This window comes from Lepeophtheirus salmonis, chromosome 5 (genome assembly GCF_016086655.4).
Source record: "Lepeophtheirus salmonis chromosome 5, UVic_Lsal_1.4, whole genome shotgun sequence".
Lineage (NCBI taxonomy): Eukaryota > Metazoa > Arthropoda > Copepoda > Siphonostomatoida > Caligidae > Lepeophtheirus > Lepeophtheirus salmonis.
The window spans coordinates 57399133-57419953 of record NC_052135.2 but is presented as its reverse complement, the minus strand read 5'-3'; the positions used below and the strand labels follow the sequence as shown (position 1 = coordinate 57419953).

At 31.4% G+C, this 20821-nt stretch overlaps 1 protein-coding gene across 3 annotated transcripts; it reads left to right on the top strand.

The window, feature by feature from the left end:
* Positions 1-1296: 1296 nt before the first annotated feature.
* LOC121118032 (uncharacterized) lies at positions 1297-18989 on the top strand. Of its 3 annotated transcripts, none has more exons than XM_040712565.2 (2): positions 1297-1558; positions 17397-18989. In XM_040712565.2, the coding sequence occupies exon 2, from the start codon at positions 17424-17426 to the stop codon at positions 18072-18074; it is 651 nt and encodes a 216-aa protein (XP_040568499.1). In that variant the 5' UTR covers positions 1297-1558; positions 17397-17423; the 3' UTR covers positions 18075-18989. The 3 variants fall into 3 exon arrangements, with proteins under 3 accessions (XP_040568499.1, XP_040568500.1, XP_071744926.1); XM_040712566.2 differs by lacking the exon at positions 1297-1558 and adding an exon at positions 15913-16046; XM_071888825.1 differs by lacking the exon at positions 1297-1558 and adding an exon at positions 15984-16111.
* The last annotated feature ends 1832 nt before the right edge of the window (positions 18990-20821 follow it).

The window sequence follows — 20821 nt, the reverse complement described above, 5'->3', positions numbered from 1 at the left end:
ATTCCAAACCTGATTCAATATTTGTATGTACTCATAAAAGACGGAGTATAACCCTGAAGATTTGTTGCAGAGTTATAATTGTAAGTCCTTGTGGGAATCAAAATAGATTTGAGGATCCACATCGCTGTAGTTCTTTATGAAGATTTAAAAAATATTTTTAGACCAGTGTCCTCGTTGACTTCCTTCTCCCCCTTTTCCCTCATAAAACCTGATTGTCAGCTGATAAAAAGTCATGACAGCTAAGATGCTCTAAAACAGAGACAATCACAGCTTTATTGTTATAAGCGAGTTAGGTGGTCGCCTAAAGTAACATCCTCAGGTGGCTGACAAAAAAATCTTAGTCAATGTAGTAATTTGTTATTTTTCTCTAATTTTAAAACGATTATTTTTTTTATTTCTCTTAAGGCTACGAGCCACCATTGGGTAGAGGGTGTTTGCTCCTCTTCCCTCTTGTCTGAAGGGAGGAGAGAATGGTGGCGTTTCATTATTTTTGTATGGTCAGTACAAATGAACGGTTCATTTCTGCAATAACCGATTCGTTCACGTATTTTGAAAACTATTTCCGGCTTTACACGGTTTAGCAGTTTGAAAACCGGGTTGGACCTCAAATCTGTGACATCACTAGTGCATACTACAAAACGAAAATTTATCTACATTGTACCTACAGAAAAAAAATTCCCTCCCTTTTTAACAAAAAAAAATATTTATTTTCATACGCTATTTCTAAAAGAAAAGTTAAATCCTCTTTTTTTTTTAAGCATCCTTAGATAGTTAATGTCAAAAAACCTATTTAAAAACAAACTACTACTTTTTCGTGTGGGGTCATTGAGAGTGTAGGGTACTTCAAATCATCTGCGTCTCTCCATCTTTAGTTTGTTTACAACAGCTTCGTGCCATTTAACAGTAAATTTATATTTTAAATAGGTATGTTGTAGAATTAATATTTAATAATAAAGTAATTCACGGGCCTGCGTTGGGTTTTTTTTTTCAATGGAATTAGCTCCCTCTTAATGAATTTATGTAAAAAACTCGGTTATTTGTTGGACAGATAATTATTTATTATTATACGAGGTTGTGTGCTTATATATTATATTCCTTTTTATAATTTCTTCCATTAACTGTATGAAATAAATGAAATGTGGGGGATTTTTGAGGAAATAGTTTAACATAACATGTTATGTATGTACCATATAAAAATTTGTTGTGAAAAGAAACGATTTTTACTCCTACTAAGAAAAAAAAGGAGCGCAATTGAAGAGAAGGAAGTTTTGTCTCTTTTTCACGGAGGCTTTTGTTAGTTAAAAAAAAAGGAAGAAGAATGAACCCCCCTCTTTTTTTGAGGGAGTTTGATATCCAATAATAAGAAGGGAAAAAAAGAGGAAGGTTCACTTCTCAGTTGGGCTATGAAAGTCGTTCGAGAGGTTGTTTTTTCAAACTGCTGAAAAAAATATTATTAGTGTGTCTACTCATTTGAAATAGAAGTGAAATCTACATATTTGAATACATCATCTTTAAAACACCAATAATCTATTTTCTACAGAGACCAATCAAATTGGTGGTAAGTTAATTTCCCTCTTTGGATTTTCTTTGAATGATTAAATAATGTGTGCTAATGTATTATATTATTGGATGGAGTTACAAAATATGTCAAAGGTTAATCCACTCTTCAAAACCTCTCTATATCAATTAGGAGCAGGGTTTTTACTAAATAAAGTTAGTATGGAATGTAGTTCCGTGTAAAGTGATGTTTTTAGTTTGAAATAGTACATTGTGAGGAAGGTATTGCGGATCTTATCGTGAAACAAGATCACAGTTGTATCCAAATATCTTACATTAAAGTAAATGTAGCGTTATTATTTTGCATTTCTCTATGACTATGCTTGAGATTATATCTATTTCTTTATTCCATAATGATACCATTTGTGTTTTATTCAAAGTTCGCTCGTGTAAAAGTACACTCCTTATATATTTAGACATTATTAAAATTAGAACAGTAGATGAGAGTTAACTTAGTGGAACGCAAATCATTAACGAACGAAAAATTAGTGGAATCCAGGACATTGAACTACAAATTAAGTAATAAGCCGCCTGCAGTACTATATTCCTGTTGTATATGGTTAGTGATGAAAATCGTGTGTATAATGGGCACGTTAAAAAAAGAAACCGAAAATCAATATGGTAACCCTGACAATTTCAGGAATATTTTGTAGGAGATCAGCCACAATCATCTGTGACAAGGGAAGAAAATAAAATAAACAAGGGCATTGCCAAGAATTACTCTGGTGTAGTGTTGGATCGGTCTAACAAACTAAACCAACTGCAGTCTTTAGTAAAAAAGATTAGACTGATTTTTAAAATAAAACTGAAAAGGGGGGGAGACTGATTAGGAAATCAGTCCTATCCGATCCAACAATACTCCGATGTCAATCCCCAATTCTACTCTAATTCCCCTACAAATCCTCAGGATTACGCTCCGTCTTTTACGAGTGCACACAAAAGTTCAATCAGTTTTTGAATATAATTGAATCTATTTGAGAAAAGATGTTCACTACTGAGGAATTAAATATAATGACAACTGCTGAGGAAAAGAAAACTCATTCTTTGGACTACCAATTCCATAAAACGGGTCTGCTAAAAAAATCACAGGCTTTACATCACTAATGATTTATATTCTCTACCCTACTAGTGTTGGATTTTGGTCTGAAAATCCTAGACCTTTCTGAGGCCGTTCTAATTTTTGGTTAATTTAGAATTAATTCGGTCCTTTAAATAATTTCTGTCTAAATCGATCTTACCTATCGACCTCATATTGAGTTAAAGGTGATGCATAATTATTTATCATATTTGTACAATTCATAAATTCGTCTATGGATTAAGATCCAAAAAAGTCGGTTTATATACAGAGTGCTTAGATCAAATTGGCGCATTTTTCAAAAATATTTAAATTGTCACTGAAGACACAGTTTTTAACGGATTTACTGAAAATTGGCTAGAATTGTATATATGAATGCTGAGAAAGAGTTCATTTAATTTATCCGCCTCCACCATCAATCACAGACTGTTAACGGGCCCAAAAGGAGGAGTAGGCGTTAGTGAGGTAGTCCTTTGTATGTTGGTCATTGTTTCCATCATGGAGGAAATCAGAGATGCCTTGATAAGATAGCATGTTCAATTTATTTTAGATTCAACGTAGCCCCATCCATCGAATTAAGATTCAGATTACTAGGGGCCATATTTCCTTCCCAATGAAGTCCTAACAGTGCCCACTCAGGCACAATTTCCATGTTGTTGTGGGTAAAAATCCTTCTCACAGTGCAACACAGTTCCTCCTCTGTAAATTCAATCTTCTTTATATCCGGAGCAGCTGTCACCATGATCCCTAAAAAAGCAATAAATATATCGATAAAACTTAACTGAAGTTTTATCGATTCATCAACGTTTCTGGCGCCAAAAAAATACCCCATTCAAACAGCCACATCATAACAAATCGCGGACCCACACAAGCACCGATTGGATCTTAACACAGGGTATAGAATCCCAAAAAATGTATTTACAATTTGAAAAAGATTAAATTTCGGTCAACACAAGACCGAACCGAAAAAAACATTCGGTCTTGGACCGAGTCTCAACACTAGTGCATACAACCCTTTTCAATTGTAAATATTTTTCATGGATTAAGATCTATGATTTGTTGTTGACCTATTTAGGCTCTTCGTAAAGTGTGTTGGGTCATATGTTTGTCAGTGAGATGGATTTAAAGACATAAATGAAAAACTGCAAAATAGTTTAATGACTGTAAATAAATCTTCATTTTTCTATTACATGGTTAAAAAAATGATTTCATGCAATTTAGAGAAGCCAATCTGATTGACCTATTTTATTTTACATTACAACGCAAGGAATAGCGTGAATGATTTCTAGGAGAAAAACACATGTAATGTCTTATAATATTTCTTGATTAAATTTATAATAATTAATATTCTCACGATATGTACATAGATAGAATGTGCTTAATTTTGTTTATTTACTTGATAATTGCTAGTTTGATTGACCATGAGTAAAGTAATTGGGATCATTAGTTATGTTAATGAGTAGATTAGCACTTTGATTACTCTTTGATTTATTTTCAACTACCTTCCTTCTATTAAAATGGTTAAGGTCATGAAAAGTTAGAAGACTCTTATTAATTATTACCCTTTTCTTCTTCTTTCAAGTCAAACTTGAAATAACTTAAGGTGAATTCCTGGGCTGTTTTGCAATAGGTATTCAATTCATCTCATCTTTTAAGACGGAAATATTATATGAGTTATGATGAACAAGAACTATATTTAATATATATTAGACTGTTTCGAAATTGAACTCCCAATTGATTTTTATGTGGAGAACAGTATTTGTGTCAATAAATAGTATTTCTGAGATGTTGATACTGATAGAGTGATTTAAATATTTAGTAGGAACTATGACAACGACACAATTAAACGATATTTCAGAGTTCTTAAATCATTCATATTTCCTTTATTTATAGAGCAATTGCTAATATTTAAAGTTATGTAAGAGTTTTTGCACAAACCAAAACATTTTTATTTTATAAAAAAATTCATCAGACTTTTAAAATGCCCATTCAATTGAATATCTCAATTTTGAACTTTAATAACAATTAATCGGTTAACACATATAAATGATACAAAAACGATGAAATCCCGTCTTAATATCTCACCATTCCTATGAAATCTTTTACCACAATGCGCTCTGTTAATATCAAGATATGTGTCCCCTGAATAGAAAAGCAAGCTAGAATGATTTTTCTCAAAATGGAGCGTGGATTACATTTCTATTCTTATGAATCCTTTGGGTGTGATGCAAATTAGACTTAAAGTACGCAAAATTTATCGCCACAATAATAAAAAATAAGAAATTGACAGATTTTATTTGAAATGGACCATATTGGGACCCATATAAGGCTTTTAAATCAATAATGATTTTAAACGATAGCTAAATTTTTCTTAATTACTTAAACATATCCCACCAATTTGGATGTAAAGCCTATAATTTACTCGAATATGTCAAATATTAAGTTGTATGGATATATGAAGAAAAATTTATTTGGGATTTTCCTAATTTATGTTCATGATTGTTTTTATGTTGACACGCAACATATCATAAATACTATTATCTACAATAACTCAAATTGATCCAAAATCGGAAAATGATGTTTTCTATTTAAAATTCAATTGTAATGAAAGGCAAGTTAGTTATTGACAAATGGTCACATAAATCACCAAATAACCGATGGTATCTAAAAGTATTGGGGACTATTTTTATTTCAATTTGGTTATAGCCAAGCAAAATGGTTTTTTCTTCAGACATTTTCAAAAATTTATAATTAATGTTTGATAATGTGTTAATTATAATTAATTTATTTTGTTGACTGTTTGTATCTGTTCCTCAAACGGGAATTTTTTCGGAGCAAATCTAAAATCCATAGAGTCCTCATACTAAAATTAGCCAAAGTCTTTCAAATGACACTGACAAGTTTGGAAAGACTATGAGTGAAGCCCAAAATATTTTGGTTTATCATTAGAGATGCCACATTCATACTTTAAATGGACACTTTCATTTTTAAAAAAAAGTAATCACTCTAAACTACATGCATATCTTGCTAATAAAGACAATTTAAGTATATACATACAACAGTGTACATAAGCAAATCGTTCCGTTTTTTATAGTAAGATTTAAATCAATGTTGTCAAGAACGGCATGTTCAATATATTTCCAAGATTATTTTTTAGTATAAATATATACCTATATAATATCAAAAAATTATTCCTCAAAATCTCCTCCTTCTGCGGCCACCATAGCCTCCGGTGTAGGCCGAAGACCTTGCATATGTCATAGTCTATTGGCGAGTAGTCCAGTGGAGGCCAGAAATTGGTGAGGTTTTCCTTGCACCTAGCCTGAGTTGTTGTGGCAGGATGCTGAATCTTTTTGCCAACGGTAATCCCCTTTGGACTATTTAGCATCCAACCAGGGCTTTACAACATATTTTATCACCTTCATTTTTCAGTGAAAATCTATTGCTACTTTTAATAAGCCTCCTAACCTTAAGGACGAGCTCAACAGAACAATTCACAATGTCCGCAACCTCCTTTACCGAGTTATTGGGGAGAAGAAGATCTGCAATCTGTTGCCTTTTTTGTCTCCATTGTCATTATTGTCATATAAATTTCAAAACAATTTATTTCTAATTACCTATCACCAATTGCAAGTAATAATGGCTCTATGGAGCTCTTATTGCCCTTGGACAATTTTCTTACGCATACTGTATTTCATTTCAAAAATACTGATCAAAAATGTACCTTAAAATCCTACTTAATGATGCTGTTCTATTGTTGAGGTTTGAAGATGATAATATGTCAAGTTTTTAGAAATGAATTGTTCATCAGGCATGATAGATGTGGTGGTAACCCGCCTTTAGACGGGCCATATTCATTCTTAAAATGGGCACTTTCATTTCAAAAAAAGTAATCAGTCTAAAGTATATGTATATCTTGCTAATAAAGACAATTTAAGTATATACATGCTTAAGGTCATATCAATCTTCTATTCATTTCATTTAGCTTAGAAAGTCATTCCATTTATTAAGTAATATTAAGTTTATTAAGAATGTTGAGAAAAGATGTTAGAAGCTCCATATAATATTTAAACGGAAGGATGCTTATATTTATGGGATTGACATGTAAAACAGATTTTGAGGATATGTCTTCCGTCAGCATATAAACTATCAGGGATGCCTGGGGGAGGAGGGTCCAAATTTCAAATATTTGGATTTTTTTTTAAATTTTTTTAGGAGTATTTTGAAATTTTTATCTAAAAAAATTATTTTGTTATTAGGAGCAGGGGTATTTTGGTTGGTTTTTTTTATATCCTAAGGATGCCTTGACAATATTGAAAAAAATTGAAGAAAAGGAGACAATCCCTCTGTATTTTTTACTTTCATGTATCACATTTTTACCTTTATTGTATCACACAACCTTTCATACAAAAAGGAACATAGAAAAAAAGGCCCAAAATCTTTTGTTGGTTATGCAATCCTAGCCCAATCTCCCAACTTTGGAATGATTATTAAATGATTGTTGAAAACTGTTCATAGTTTATGACTTATTTTTAATCAACCAATCAAAGATCAAAACACTAATACTTCGAAAAGAAGCAGAAATCTCTAAAGCTGACAACAAAATAGGTACAAGGTATATTTTTATATTAGTGATATGCTGACAATCAATTTTGACTACCATAAGTGCAATTTGTGGAACAACCTAAGGGTTAATATGATTTTTTTTTTTTGTTAGAAATTGAATACAAATGTAATCCACACTCAAATACGAGAAAAAAGTCCCTCTAGCTTGTTTTTGTGTTGACGGGTCACAATGATACTTAACTGAATATTTTATCTGATTTTATGTTGAAAAGTATATTATATAACTAATATATTACTAATTTTGCAATTGATAACAATTGCAAATGCAAACCAACCTGAGCGTTTTGTTAAAACTCCTTACTCCTTGGATATGAATATTTAAATTGGCATTAATTATGGATGTGTGTGCAAATATTTGCATGATATTAGTTATATAAGAAGGTTATGTACTTAAATTAACATATTTTGTTGTTAGAATTATTTTCTTCGAATGTCATGTCGTTGTATATATTGTATCACGCAACCTTTTATATAAAAAAGAAACAGTAAAACGACCCAAAATCAGTGTGTAGTAGGTTAATACTAGTGCTGGGTTTCGGTCTGGAAATCCTAGACTGGTATGAGACCGTTATAGGTCAAATTAGTTCGGTCCAACTTAAAAGACCGGTTCTGGACCGGTCTCATATAGAAATTCGGTCTTGATCGGTCCAAAGGAAAAATTCGGTTTGAATTTATTTAAAGGTTACACTTTCAAAACAAATATTGAATGACAGATCGATTCTCCTATTTCTCCATTTTCACAAAAACACTCTTTCAAACGACTGTGAAATAACAACTGCCTGAAACTTTGGTGAGTAGTTGTCAAAAGAGGCTAGATAAATGTAGTCAGATTCTATTGACGAGTACTGGCATCTTCACATTAATGTTGGAAACTTTTCAAAACACCTCGGTAGGAGGAATAAGTACAATGTCGATTATCAATTCTACTCAGAGTCCAACAAATACTTACACTCATAACTCCACAACAAATCTTCAGAGTTCCTCTTTGTCTTTCACACACTAGTGATTACATAATACTTATATGTTTTCTCTTCAAGAATATTGATAATTAGAGGTGTATAAAATATGTCTTAAAAGGCTGGAGCGGGGCAAGTTGTTTTTTTGTGAATTCTCGCAAGTTTGTACGAGTTATGCTCCAACTCTTTTGTGGAATATCCACCAATTATTGTGGCATTAGCAACAGCTGTTTGAGGGTAGTGAGAAGAGGTGGATAAAATTCAAATTGCTTCCAATTATACCGTGATATCAATTTTAAACCATACCGTCTAGCAATAATTAACTATTTTCCTTAATATAAATAAAACTTGCTTCTTTAGGCCCCAAAAACAGCCTACATCAATAATGCTGACAACATCACGTGAAAAAGCTCTATTAATTGAATCTGAATCCCACACAAATGAAATGCTGAAACAGCAATATAATTGCTTTATTATACATATTATTCGAGTAATGAAAGGATGAGAAACTTAATCAAGCTTGATGAAGGGTATTATTTATTACCTATGCTGCTTTAAATTCATTTTGAAAATTGATGATTTGAAGGTTTTCCTCAGTATTCATTAATTAATATATATCTCCTCCGTATCATTATTGCTAACATGTAAAAGTTTAAAACAACATGCCGTGCTTGCAAATGTATTATATCAATCTTTTCATATCTGCAAACATTCCTAAATTATGCTAGAGCATACTAGTGTTGAGTCCTTTTTCTTTCGGTTCGATTTGAAGGGATTTTTTCAAGAAGCCGTGATCTTAAATTGTATACCGGGATTTAATCATTTTCAAATAGTGAAGCCATTTTTTTAGTCTTAATCTATAGCCCAATTTTCTCTCGAATCTTGATTTATGAACTGAATAAATATTATTTATGCAACACCATTACCTTCTATTGTCGTGTATTGTGTACAGTTCAACTATAGCATCTAACTTGTGACCTGTAATGCGGCCCACTACTCATTCTAACTTCAAGTAGTATTTTTTAACAAAATTGTTATATCCTCAAAACGCGTAGAACTGCCATGAAGTTTCATTTATTAGATTAGCTGCAAACACCTATGATAGAAGGAAACAAACACAAGTACCACTGGCTATTATCTAGAAAGACCATTGGCAGGAATTACTCCGACGTCGACCCTCAATTTTACTCTGAGTTCAAAAAGGAGTTACACTTATGACTATGGATGGGTAAATGTACTGTCGTTTTTGTTCATTCTTTAATCAATCTCTTCCTGTAAGACAGTTTTAACTCTCCAATATATCCTCAGAGTTAATTTCCGTCATTCATGAGCAATGAACATACACACTAGAGGTTACACTTTATACTTTGACGTTAATGATAACAGTTCTAGAAGCGTCAAATCACTGTTCAGTTTCCCAACTAGGGAAAAATGCCACGTTAAAAAAATGCTCAGGATTTACAACAATTTAGATGAGCATGGTCTTTCAATTACGTAGACTTTTGTTGTATGTGGTTAAGGAATAATATGATGATCATTGACCAATATTGAAATGATTCGATTTCTACGGATTTTCATGCATCAAAGTAGGACTACGTATCAAACTCAATGAGAAATGCATCTCACGTCTCTTTGATAAAAAATGCTATATAACTGACACTCATTAAATTTATACAAAAAGGTGCGTTCGTAGTTATATTACAGTGAACACTATTTTTGAAATAAAATAGTATGAAGTTCGCATGACTAAGGGTTATAAAAATAGTTTTCGCTACACTCTTAAGTCTTTTGCCGCAGCCATTGTAAAGATTTTACCTAATTTTAGTATGAAGCTGGGATAATATATGGATTTCAGATATGAGAGACTACGCAAATCGTCACATAAATTACCTTTACCAATGATATCTATAAGTCTTGATCACTAATTTTGTTTCAACTTGATTTGAACCCCGAAAATGCTTCTTTCTTGAGACATTTTCAATGTTTATTATTATATGTTTGATAATGTGTTAATTATTAATAATGGAATTGTTTTTTAAGTAGTTATTAGTGTTCTATAAAGAGAATTTGTTAAAAGGGACATTTAAACTCCATATATTTTTTCAACCTCATTCTAAAATTATCCAAATTATTGAAAAAAACACTGGGCAGTGAAGTTCATACTATTTTTGTAATCCTTAGATATGCCATATTCATACTTTAAATGAGCACCTTCATACTATTATAAAAATAGTAATTGCTCTAAGCTTCAGTGTGTGTAAGCAAATTGTACCCTTTTTGATAGCAAGATTTAAATCAACGTCATCAAAAACAACATCAGAAGCGTCCGCAATATTATATTTTGGAGAGGGGGCTTGGTTTTTGAAATCTTTTTGAGAAAAAGTTCAGTAGTACCTTATATTTGGCTCCTGCCTTCTCCTTGTACTCTTGTTTTCCTTACAACAATATCAAATCTACCTATCATCCATCTTCTGAGAAAGGAAAGGATTTTTTCTAGATTTACAACTGATTCCCCAATTTTCTCAAAACCAGCTAAACTTTTTTTTGGTACTGTCTACCAAAATCATATTTGAACATATTTGTTCAATTTCATTGAAATATATTCATATGAAACTTGAACCCAAGGCCCAATAAATTTTGGAAAAAGTTGGAAAAACTTTTTAAATGTGTCTTAAGGTGTTTTTTTTTTGTTTTTCATAATATATATTAAAGATTAAAATACCATGGTTATAAAATATTAATACTGTTTTGGTATTTAGAAAAAATAGAACAGAGATTCAAATCATGGCAATATTTACTTCATATACAAAAATACTAATGTAAGACTAAATTTTAAATTTTCTTTCTTGTTTTTGTTCAAAATTGGTTTTTTTAAATTATTATTATTATTTATTTTTTTCGGTTTATGGAACTGAGTTCCCATAACACTTTTCAAGCCATTGCTTGGGTTAAACGGTAAATTTTCTCGTCAAGAAGCAGTGTAAAATAAAAACACAAAATTGTTTTTGATCCATTGTTTTGGAAATAACAAAAGTAACGTCACACTTAGCACAATAACTCACAAACTAAACAAACCAATTGTCATGACATTTTGAAAGCAGTTATTTTGTGTATAGGTACTAACTGAAAATTAGGCTAATTTAAACAATAACGCCATCTGTTTGTGAAGCCCGGGATTTTTCAACCCATGTGTTATTTGGAAAATTTATATAGTCGTTACTTTCATGTTGTTATCTTAATTAGCTGAATATCCACCAACATGCTTTAAATATTTAAATTAACATTTTAACACGTACTACGTCTCTACAAACTTGGGAACATTCATGTGAATGTAATCATTAATGAGTCATGAATGTATAAGAAGAAGACTAGGGAGTTAGGCGGTTCTGATAATATATGGATTAAATGACGAGCTTTCTATCTCGTCACTCCCTTATGGTATTCATTAGGTACATAATTTTATAACTGTGGAAAACAAGAGTATAAAAGGAATTATTAATTGGTTTACATAATTACTAGTATTGAGACTTGATCCAACATAATTTTTTTGGGGTTTGGTCTTATGTGTACATTTGTTTTTGGCACTCCACATAACAGTAATTTCAATTACATTAGCCACTTACAATAAAAATTTAGGAGTGAGCTCTGAAACTTATTTGATTTGATTTGGAGGGCAATACAGTGGTTCTGATTGTTAGAGTATCCTAATGATTTCATTGGGCTACAATTGGTTTTTCTTCAAAATCAAAAATAAGGATTATATTATTATGTATCACTTGAGTAAAGGAACTTTAATGAAACTTTTAAAATTCAGCACCATAACTTCAAGATTCAAACTTCTGAATCCCTATAGAAGTAGTGAATGTTGTTAAAAAAAAGTCACTTTCAAATGCCTATAGGGGTCGAAAAACGCCATTTGAAACTTAACAAACATTACTTTTTCATTAAAATACAACAGAAGATCAAATTTACAACTCACCCTAAAAATGGGAAACCTTAGTACACACGCTAAAATAAAAATTTAGAATAAGTTGACACCTTTTTCGTAACCTTTGACCTTAAAACGTGTACTTTATAGACTTAAAATGTTATATAACTATTGCTTTAAGCATACAAAGGCTTCAATGATTACGACATTTGCGAGTTTCTTCTTGTTAATTTGAAAAATTACGCATTCATGGGTGAAAAAGTAATTTTTGGGTCGGGGGGATTATTTTTGCTCGAGCTAAAATAGAATTTGATTTCAAGACCCCCCCCCCTCCTAGTTCTAGCCACAAACCTCCCACTTTATAATTAAGGTATCTCATTTCTTTGGAAGAAAAAACTCCATCTACTGAAATGGAATAGTTAGTCACTCATAACGTCATTTCAGCTGTTTAAGTTACCATAAAAGACTGATAAGGACCCATCCTAGTACTGGCAAAATTAATCAGGACCGGACTGATAGACTGCTGAATTTTTAGACCTATTCAACACTAGTCTAAATTTATGGACCGATTTTCTTCCCTCTAGGAAACTAAAAAATATATATTCTCCGTAAGGTGTTGTGACAGTCTGTTGCTGCTTGTTTAAACTAGTTGTTCTTCATGCTCCATCGGAATGAACGATGCTGTGAGGGGTCATACATTTATGACGTTCGGAAAAATTACAATTTTTGATCCTCCCCATGTCTGGGTTTGACCAAAAATTGGTGGGGGACCAATTGGATGTCCATAATTTTTAGATCTCTCTCTAGATAAAATAAAACATATTGGTTATCTTGAAGACCACTGACCCGAAGGTGTCAGCAGAATTATATTTTTACCGGGAGGGGGGTTTTTGTTTTTTTAAATGTCAAAAATTAAATGCTCTGTGGCATTATTTGGTGGAATGATTTTTATTTATCATTATTAAAAAAGAAATCCTAAAATAAAAATTTAATCCCTATTTTCGCATTAAAAATATTCTAGTATATAAAAAAATCCTTCATTTGGGGAGACCCCCCACCCTTGCGAACTTCCCTGCTGATATACTTCAGATTGAAAAATATCCCACTCTCATCCTAGAAAAATATATATATCCACCCCCTCCCCTCAACTGTACGTGATAAAGGTATGACCTCTAATATTGGAAAGGTCTAAAAAGACTGTAGTCCTAATACCAGTCCTTATCGATTTTTTATGGACACTACAACAGCTGAAATAACTTTGGTACGTCAAGGAAAGGAATGTTAAGTGAAAAGAAGGGGAAGGATCTCGACTTTTTTCGAGTTATTCAGATAATGAGTACTTCAAAGAGTCACAAAAATTTAGATGGAAGGGCATATTTAAATAAAGATAAGAAGCATCTTAAAACAAATTAAAACAATCCAAATTTCCAATTCATTTAAATTTAATTCACAATCCTTCCAAAAGAAAATATTTTGATCCAAAACTATCGAACAAGTCCAATTCGGTAATAATAATCTTCTTCTTGGATGAAAATAATGGATATCATTGTGCTAATTATCCGAATAACTCCAAAAAGTTGAGATCCTTCTCCTTACTTTGGGTCTCTACGATTGACGTACCGAAATTATTTCCCTATTATTAAAAGGTTGCGATAATTGAATTTTAAGTATCCCTTGTCGCTGTCTCCAATTCGACATAGAAAGAGAATGTATGACGTGCGGGCAGACTTATACAGGAAGAGGGCGCTATAACAGTTCTGAGCATGCACCATTTTTTTTAAATAACTAATTTAACCAAAAAGCTGTCACACCACTTTGCGGAAAGTATATTTTGTTAGTTTGATCATGCCCAATTAAAAAGGCATTTTAAGACGAAGAAATTGCAACTTTTTTACAACATATATGTATAGTCAAGTGTGTTGTGTGTGTGCACCTTAAACCAATCTTAGTATGACTCTTTAAACTTTATTTTTATACGAAAATTAAATCCCTTTTGTATTTTGATCAATAATCAATTGAAGATTGATTGCATTTGTTTCAGACTGAAGGCTCTTTACATTTATGGATGATATATTGTACCTTCGTATACCTTTGTTTCCTACCTCAATACCCGGCAAACTATTGATTCTATAAATATACGTATCCTTCATGACTCACATAATTTTTTTTAAGCGTCATATGTGGTGTGTCAGCATAAAATTAATCTTGAACAAAAATCAAGAAGAGGAGAACACCCAATATATTTTTTACTTAATATACATGCTCAATTATACTTGTAGGCGTATTAGTCAAATTTACAGGATAACTAAAAATACACAATAATTTTAGTTATAGTTTAGAATCTTTATTTGATTGAAGGGACTTGAATTGACCCCATGTAGGCCCTTTCAAATAAATTCCATCAATTTCTCATTCTTTTATTGCAACTATCAATTTGATCTACATAAAGTACAATTTGCGAACTGCTCAAAGTTAATTATTGTTAATTCGTCGCTGAAAAGTACAAGTGTAATTTTGAGAAAAATCATTCTAGCTTGCTTTTGTGTTGACGAAACACATATCTATTAATAAAGTAGATTCGTGTATTGATTCTGTTTAAGTTCAAAGTTGTTTCAAGTTTATAGCTCTACACTAGGGCGGTTTGTAGTTCAACTCTTCTTCTTTTTTCTTTTTTTTTTCGATTACGCCAATGGGGAAAAGTTGTCATGTCGTAAGAAAATAATCACACGGAATTTATATTCCCACAAAGAGTATACGTCATTTATTGCTCCATTCCTTCAAGAGGGTAAAAACAAAAAATAAATTTCTACCCCCAAACGGGTTGGCCATAGACAGGAAAAGGTAGTAGTCCCTTGGTGCTAGGTCCAGACTCTATGGTGGATGCATAAAAACTTCCCATTCAAGCTCCCGGAGCTTCTGGCGCGTCATCAAAGATGTGTTTTCGAGCTGGCGTTGTCTTGATGATGTCTTGTTGTCTCCTATTCAGCAATGCTGGCCGCTTCTCTTCGATTGCCTGCTTACAACTCAAATTTTCTTGGTTGCTTTCGACGCGGTTTTGTCGTTCAGTTAGTAAATATGTAAAATATGTTGAATTTCTTCCTTTGAGACCTCCAAACTCAACGCACGATAATTCACTAATGAGCCGACCAAGCCTAATCGTTTGTAGCATAGACTTACACCTTCATAATGCCTTATCGTATGATCCAATGTGCTCAATAATGAACAATATATACTTAGTTAATAAAAAGTACTGGAAATACGAAATTACTTTTTCCCTGACCTAATATGTGTTCCAAATTTCCTTACGTTATTCTCTCTTTTGGTCAAATAGGATGGCATGAGACAAAAAACTACATGAATATTTTCTATAGTTAAGAAAAATGTCTATCAAAATTATCCTATGTGAAATAACGAATAGCCTTTTATTTTAATCATTATTGACTAAATAAAAAACTTTGCCGTTTTTCAATCTTACACTGAGATGTGTGACCTGAAGATGTCATCGTAGAACAAAGAAATTTCGCGGGAGTTTTTTCCTTACCAATTAACAACATTTCTCGCTCTAACCGTCATCGAAATTCGAAAAAAATGAACTACAAACCGCCCTACTCTTCTCATACGTATTGAGAGAGATTAACTCTCTCTCTCTCTCTTTGTCTGTAATTGGTTTTTAATAGATTAACACCTGGTATTTTGTCATTATTGGATGTTGTTGTGGACATGGATTTATGTTCTATATGTAGTAGTAACTAGTTACATATAATTATTTCATTTAAAGAATGGATACAGACTCAATTGTATGACATGTAACATTCAAACATTGATATTTTAAAAGAATAATAGTAACAAGAAGGATTAATAAGTGAAAATAACAAGAATTAATAGTAGATTCTACACAGCTTCTGTGAGTGAATTTCTTCTATCTTTGTAATCCTTGAGTGTGAATTTAAGTCACGAACGCATAATATTGTAAAATATAAGTATAAATCTCTCAATGAAATCATAAATCCTCGCGTCTCTCCATTTTTTTGTGTCACAATGGGATAAATATTAAATAAGAAGCTATGAATTATATGTACAATAATAATATGTGATGCATCAACATAACAATAATCTTGAAAAAATATCAAGAAAAGGAGAATATCTCAGTTTATTTTTTTTAGTTTTTGGAATTTTTTTGAAAAGAAAAAATCAAAGAATTGACATATTTTAGAAGAAAATTCAAAAACAAAATTTTCTGGAAAAAAAATTGAGAAAGTTCGAATTTTGGAGAAAAAAAATCAAAATTCACCAAAAAAATTTCAAATATTAAATTATTTGTGAAAAAATTTAAAAATCAATTGGTAATCTCAAAAAATTGCAAATATTAACAGAAAATTAAATTTTTCGGGGAAAAAAGTTAAAAAAGAAATTTGCAAAAATTTCTTTTTTTCGAAAAAAATTTCAAAATCTACCGCTTTTAACAAAAAAAAAAATTCAAAAATTTAATTTCCAATATACAAATTTTTGAAAAAACATTCAAAAATTTAACTTTTTTGGAGAATAATTTTAAAAAATTTATAGCTATTAAAAGAAAATTTAATTTTTTGAAAAAAAAAAAAATCAAATATTAAATTTTCTTTTAAAAAGCAAAAATTCCTTAATTTGGGGAGGGGCTACCCCCTGCAGACGCCCCTGATTTGAGTCAATTATAGGCTGATTATTCAAATTTGTGGGGTGAGCTAAGATACTCAATAATTATAACTATAGTTTAAAAACTTTATTTGATTTAAGGGACATATATGATCCCCGATATGGATACATTCAAATAAAATATGTCAATTTATAATTATTTGACTGTGACAATCAATTTTGGCAACTTTAAGTGCAATTTGCAGCCCCTCCAAAGAATTAATCAGAATAATTTGTTCATATAAATGAGCAGCAATAACTCGTCACTGAAGAATACAAATGTAATTTGCACTTTATTTATAGAAAAATTATTCTCGCTTACTTTTGTGCTGACGGGCCCACATACTTTATTTCTTTATACATAATTAATTCAAACTGTGTATATATATTTTTTATTATTATTACAAGTAATAGTTTCGGAATTTTTTTTATTATATTTTTCCTACATTTATTATTTACAAAAAAACTCTTATAGGTGTTCAGTCAAAGAACTATTTTTTTACGTTGTTATTAGTCATTATGTTACCTTTATTATTGTATTAAACATGTGATTAAATGTAGAAATTACTTTTTTTTTTTTCAGAGTAAAAGCTATACATCGTTATTAGTGATGCGGACTGAGGACTCTAGTTTTTCGAAGAAAAGCATTGCGGATAAAATGGATCGAATTTTAGATATGTTCCCCATTTCAAGATCTCGAGAGCTCCTTCCGTCTAAAACGGATTCTGAAACAATTGAAGATAAATGGGAACAGCTTCAATATTATGAATCCGAGCAATGGCAGCGCCGTTCCCCTAGTCCTCGATCAATAGAGCATTCATCTTCTAATGCCTCATCCTCATCCTCTTTGAACTCCACGTCAAACAAATTTGGTTTTTTCAAGAATTTGAAACGATTGACGGCTGTGAAGAATCCCTTTAGTTCTCGAGGAGCGTACAAACAGGCTCCCACCTCTGAGCATGTCAACATGTCACCTAATGGTCAACCCAAGGTACATAGTTCTGCTTCTTCATCCAGAATAGCTGAGTCAGTCGTCCCTAAACTCCGCTCGGCGAAATCCCTTCAGAATATCAATAATATAACCATCAACGGAATTCATTCAATTAGAGAAGCGACTTCTAATTTAAAAAATAAATGCAATTCCAAAATTGAATTAAATAGTCAAAAGCACAACTATGACATGTTTTTCAATAGTGAAGAGGATGAATTGGAAAATTTTCGAAAGCAGGAAAGGGTTTTAATGGGTGTTGGTCTGCTATGATGAATATTAATCTTCGTGGATTTTGTTTTCGATTGTTTTTTTGTTTTTTTTTATTTTGTATGCTATTCAACGAACCATTTTCTTATATCCTAACATAGTACATATATTGTCTTTATAAAACAAAACAAAATTACTCTGGTGTGTGTGGGAAAAGAGCAACACACTAGCGAGGAAATGTCAAATGTGTTGACGATTGAGGCATTCCCCATTTATATACATTGGGTTTTGTGCTATTTTTTTTTAATAAATATTTTCACTATTAAATATCCTGGTCATTTTGTTTGTGAATGATTTGAATTGTGCCATTTTCGAAATGACTTTTTACAATGGATTCAACGCGACTAGTCAATGTGCATGAATTGAGCTCATAACATATAGAAATATGTTTTATTTGTATATCTAAAAACAAGGTTCCACTATTGTTTCAAATAGTTTTTAAGAGTTCTTAATTTGTAGACGAGTTGTTCGCAACACATTTTTATGTAATAAGTAATAGTCCACCCTAAAGCTTTAAAACAAACATGGTCGTATTCATATATTTTTCCCCACGCAAGATGTCACTTGCATGATTTCCCCTTATTCCGTAAGTAACTATTTCTTCCTTTGCAAGTTTTCCATGTTAATTCGGCTAAAAGGGCTAATTCACGGAAGTTGTAAGGTTAATTATGCAATATCAATCAAATATACTCGACGCCCTAGCGGACCAATAAAGTGTCTCTACGACCACTGTTTTGTACAAATTTGATCACGTGGTCTTTATTTCCCTACTTTGTTTCAAAGCTTTAGTCCACACCTCCTTCCTTCTCTTGCTCTCTCCTCAAATCTTGTATTAATGTCATTATGTAATTACTTTGTGTTTAATATTGAAAAATAAATAAATGAAGAAATCTTTTCATGCATAATTTAAAACATAAATTAAGTAGTTTTATTTGTAATGAACATAGCTTGGATAACCTAGAGTAGAATCAAGATCATTTCATGTCAACACAACAAATAAGGAAAAATGATTTTTGGTAGGTATAGTAGCTTGTGAAAGTCTAAAAAATTGTGCTCCCTAAAATTTGTTATTCGTAAATTATGGACATCACTTATCAAGGCTGTCACAAATTTTTAGGTATTGTAAAGAACTTATACTAAAAACCGTTACTCTAGAATATTAAAACTATTGAAATGGTGTACCCAACAATTTGAAAGGGTCAAAATCCATAAATTAGATTATGGACTTTAAAAAAAAAATAGTTTCTTGAAATTGGCATGGTCGAGTATTTTTATATAATTATAAGACTGACTAGTTCATTTTCACATATTAAGGCATCACTAACGTTTAAAAATGTGTGGCTATTTCGTTCTTAACGATCAGAGTGAGTTTCCAAAGTTGAGCAACCATTTTACCGAAAAAAGTGATACATGGCTAAGGGGTGTTTAAGGCTCAAGAGATGGTTCTGGTAACAATTTTTTTTGCGTTTGAGGCCATGGCGGCCTTAAAATAGCATTTTTCTAAAAACGATCTTTTTGACACATATACGACTATTTCATATAAAACAATAAATACAGACCGTAAAATTTTAAGAATGATACTTGCTGCATGTTGGTGTTTGGGTGCATCTTTGCACACTTTTTTTAAAGGTGATGGAGTTGGTTAGTCCATCCTTGCCCGCGACATTAAGAAATTAAAATTAATTCTAAGCTCTTCTGTTTTTTTAAAGGAGATTATAAGGTATAAAAAAAATATTAAAGTTGAACCCATCGTTCTCTTTTCTTTTACATCATTGTCAAAAATCCTTTGCCTTATTCTTACTTGTGTAAATATTATAATATCCTTCTAAAAAAAAGTCTGCAAACATAAATATAAACATGCAGCGATAAACATTCTTAAAATATTATAGTCTTTATTATTTTATTTTAATAATTGTTGTTTGTGTGTTAAAAGATTTGTTTTTAGGGAAATGCTATTTTAAGGACGCGATGGCCTTAGAGGCCAAAAAAATTGTTACCAAAACAATCTTGAGCCTTAAAAACCTATATCAAAAATTTCAGACAAATTCATCAATTGGCTTGGCATTGACTAAAGAACTCACACGCACACAAGTGAAAATAATGCCTATTTAAATTATTGACTTTAGTAGAAAATAAAGTTAAGAAATGAATTGTATAATTAAATATATTACCATGTACAGTAATACCCAGGATTGCAAATAACTACCTGGATTAGCAAGTGTTTTCGATAAGGACTCTGCACTTTTACTTTGAATGACGACTGATGTATTAGGTTACAAACAAGTTGTTCTGTTTCAGTGAATCTTAAGTACAATGCTACCCATCCCAATTCAGATAATACTTATGCGGAAAAAATTTAACTTGTTATGATAGCGTCTATCCCAAAGATTCTTGTTAACAAATGGTTGTAAATATATCATTAAGAAGAAAGCTCTCAGTCTTTGTCTCTCATTATTAGTATTGGATTGAGGGTTCTTCTCAAATATTAATTATGCACGTAATCCAGAGTAGTATCATTATATGTATATATAAAAATATTATAAATTAACCATCCATAAGATTAATTTAATATAATTCAAATCAACTTCAATTGAACTAATATTATTTTTTTCAAAAAATTACTCTACTCCAGCAAATCTCTATTTTAAAAAACAACACCAAATATGACTGAAATCTTCGTAACCACAACGTAAATACAACTCCCTGGTATAGGGTTAAATAAAATAAGTATCGAACCTCAGGATAATAGC

What these genes read in the sequence shown, in the direction of transcription:
- LOC121118032 (XM_040712565.2), top strand. Translation starts at nt 17,424, where the DNA reads ATGCGGACTGAGGACTCTAGTTTTTCGAAGAAAAGCATTGCGGATAAA.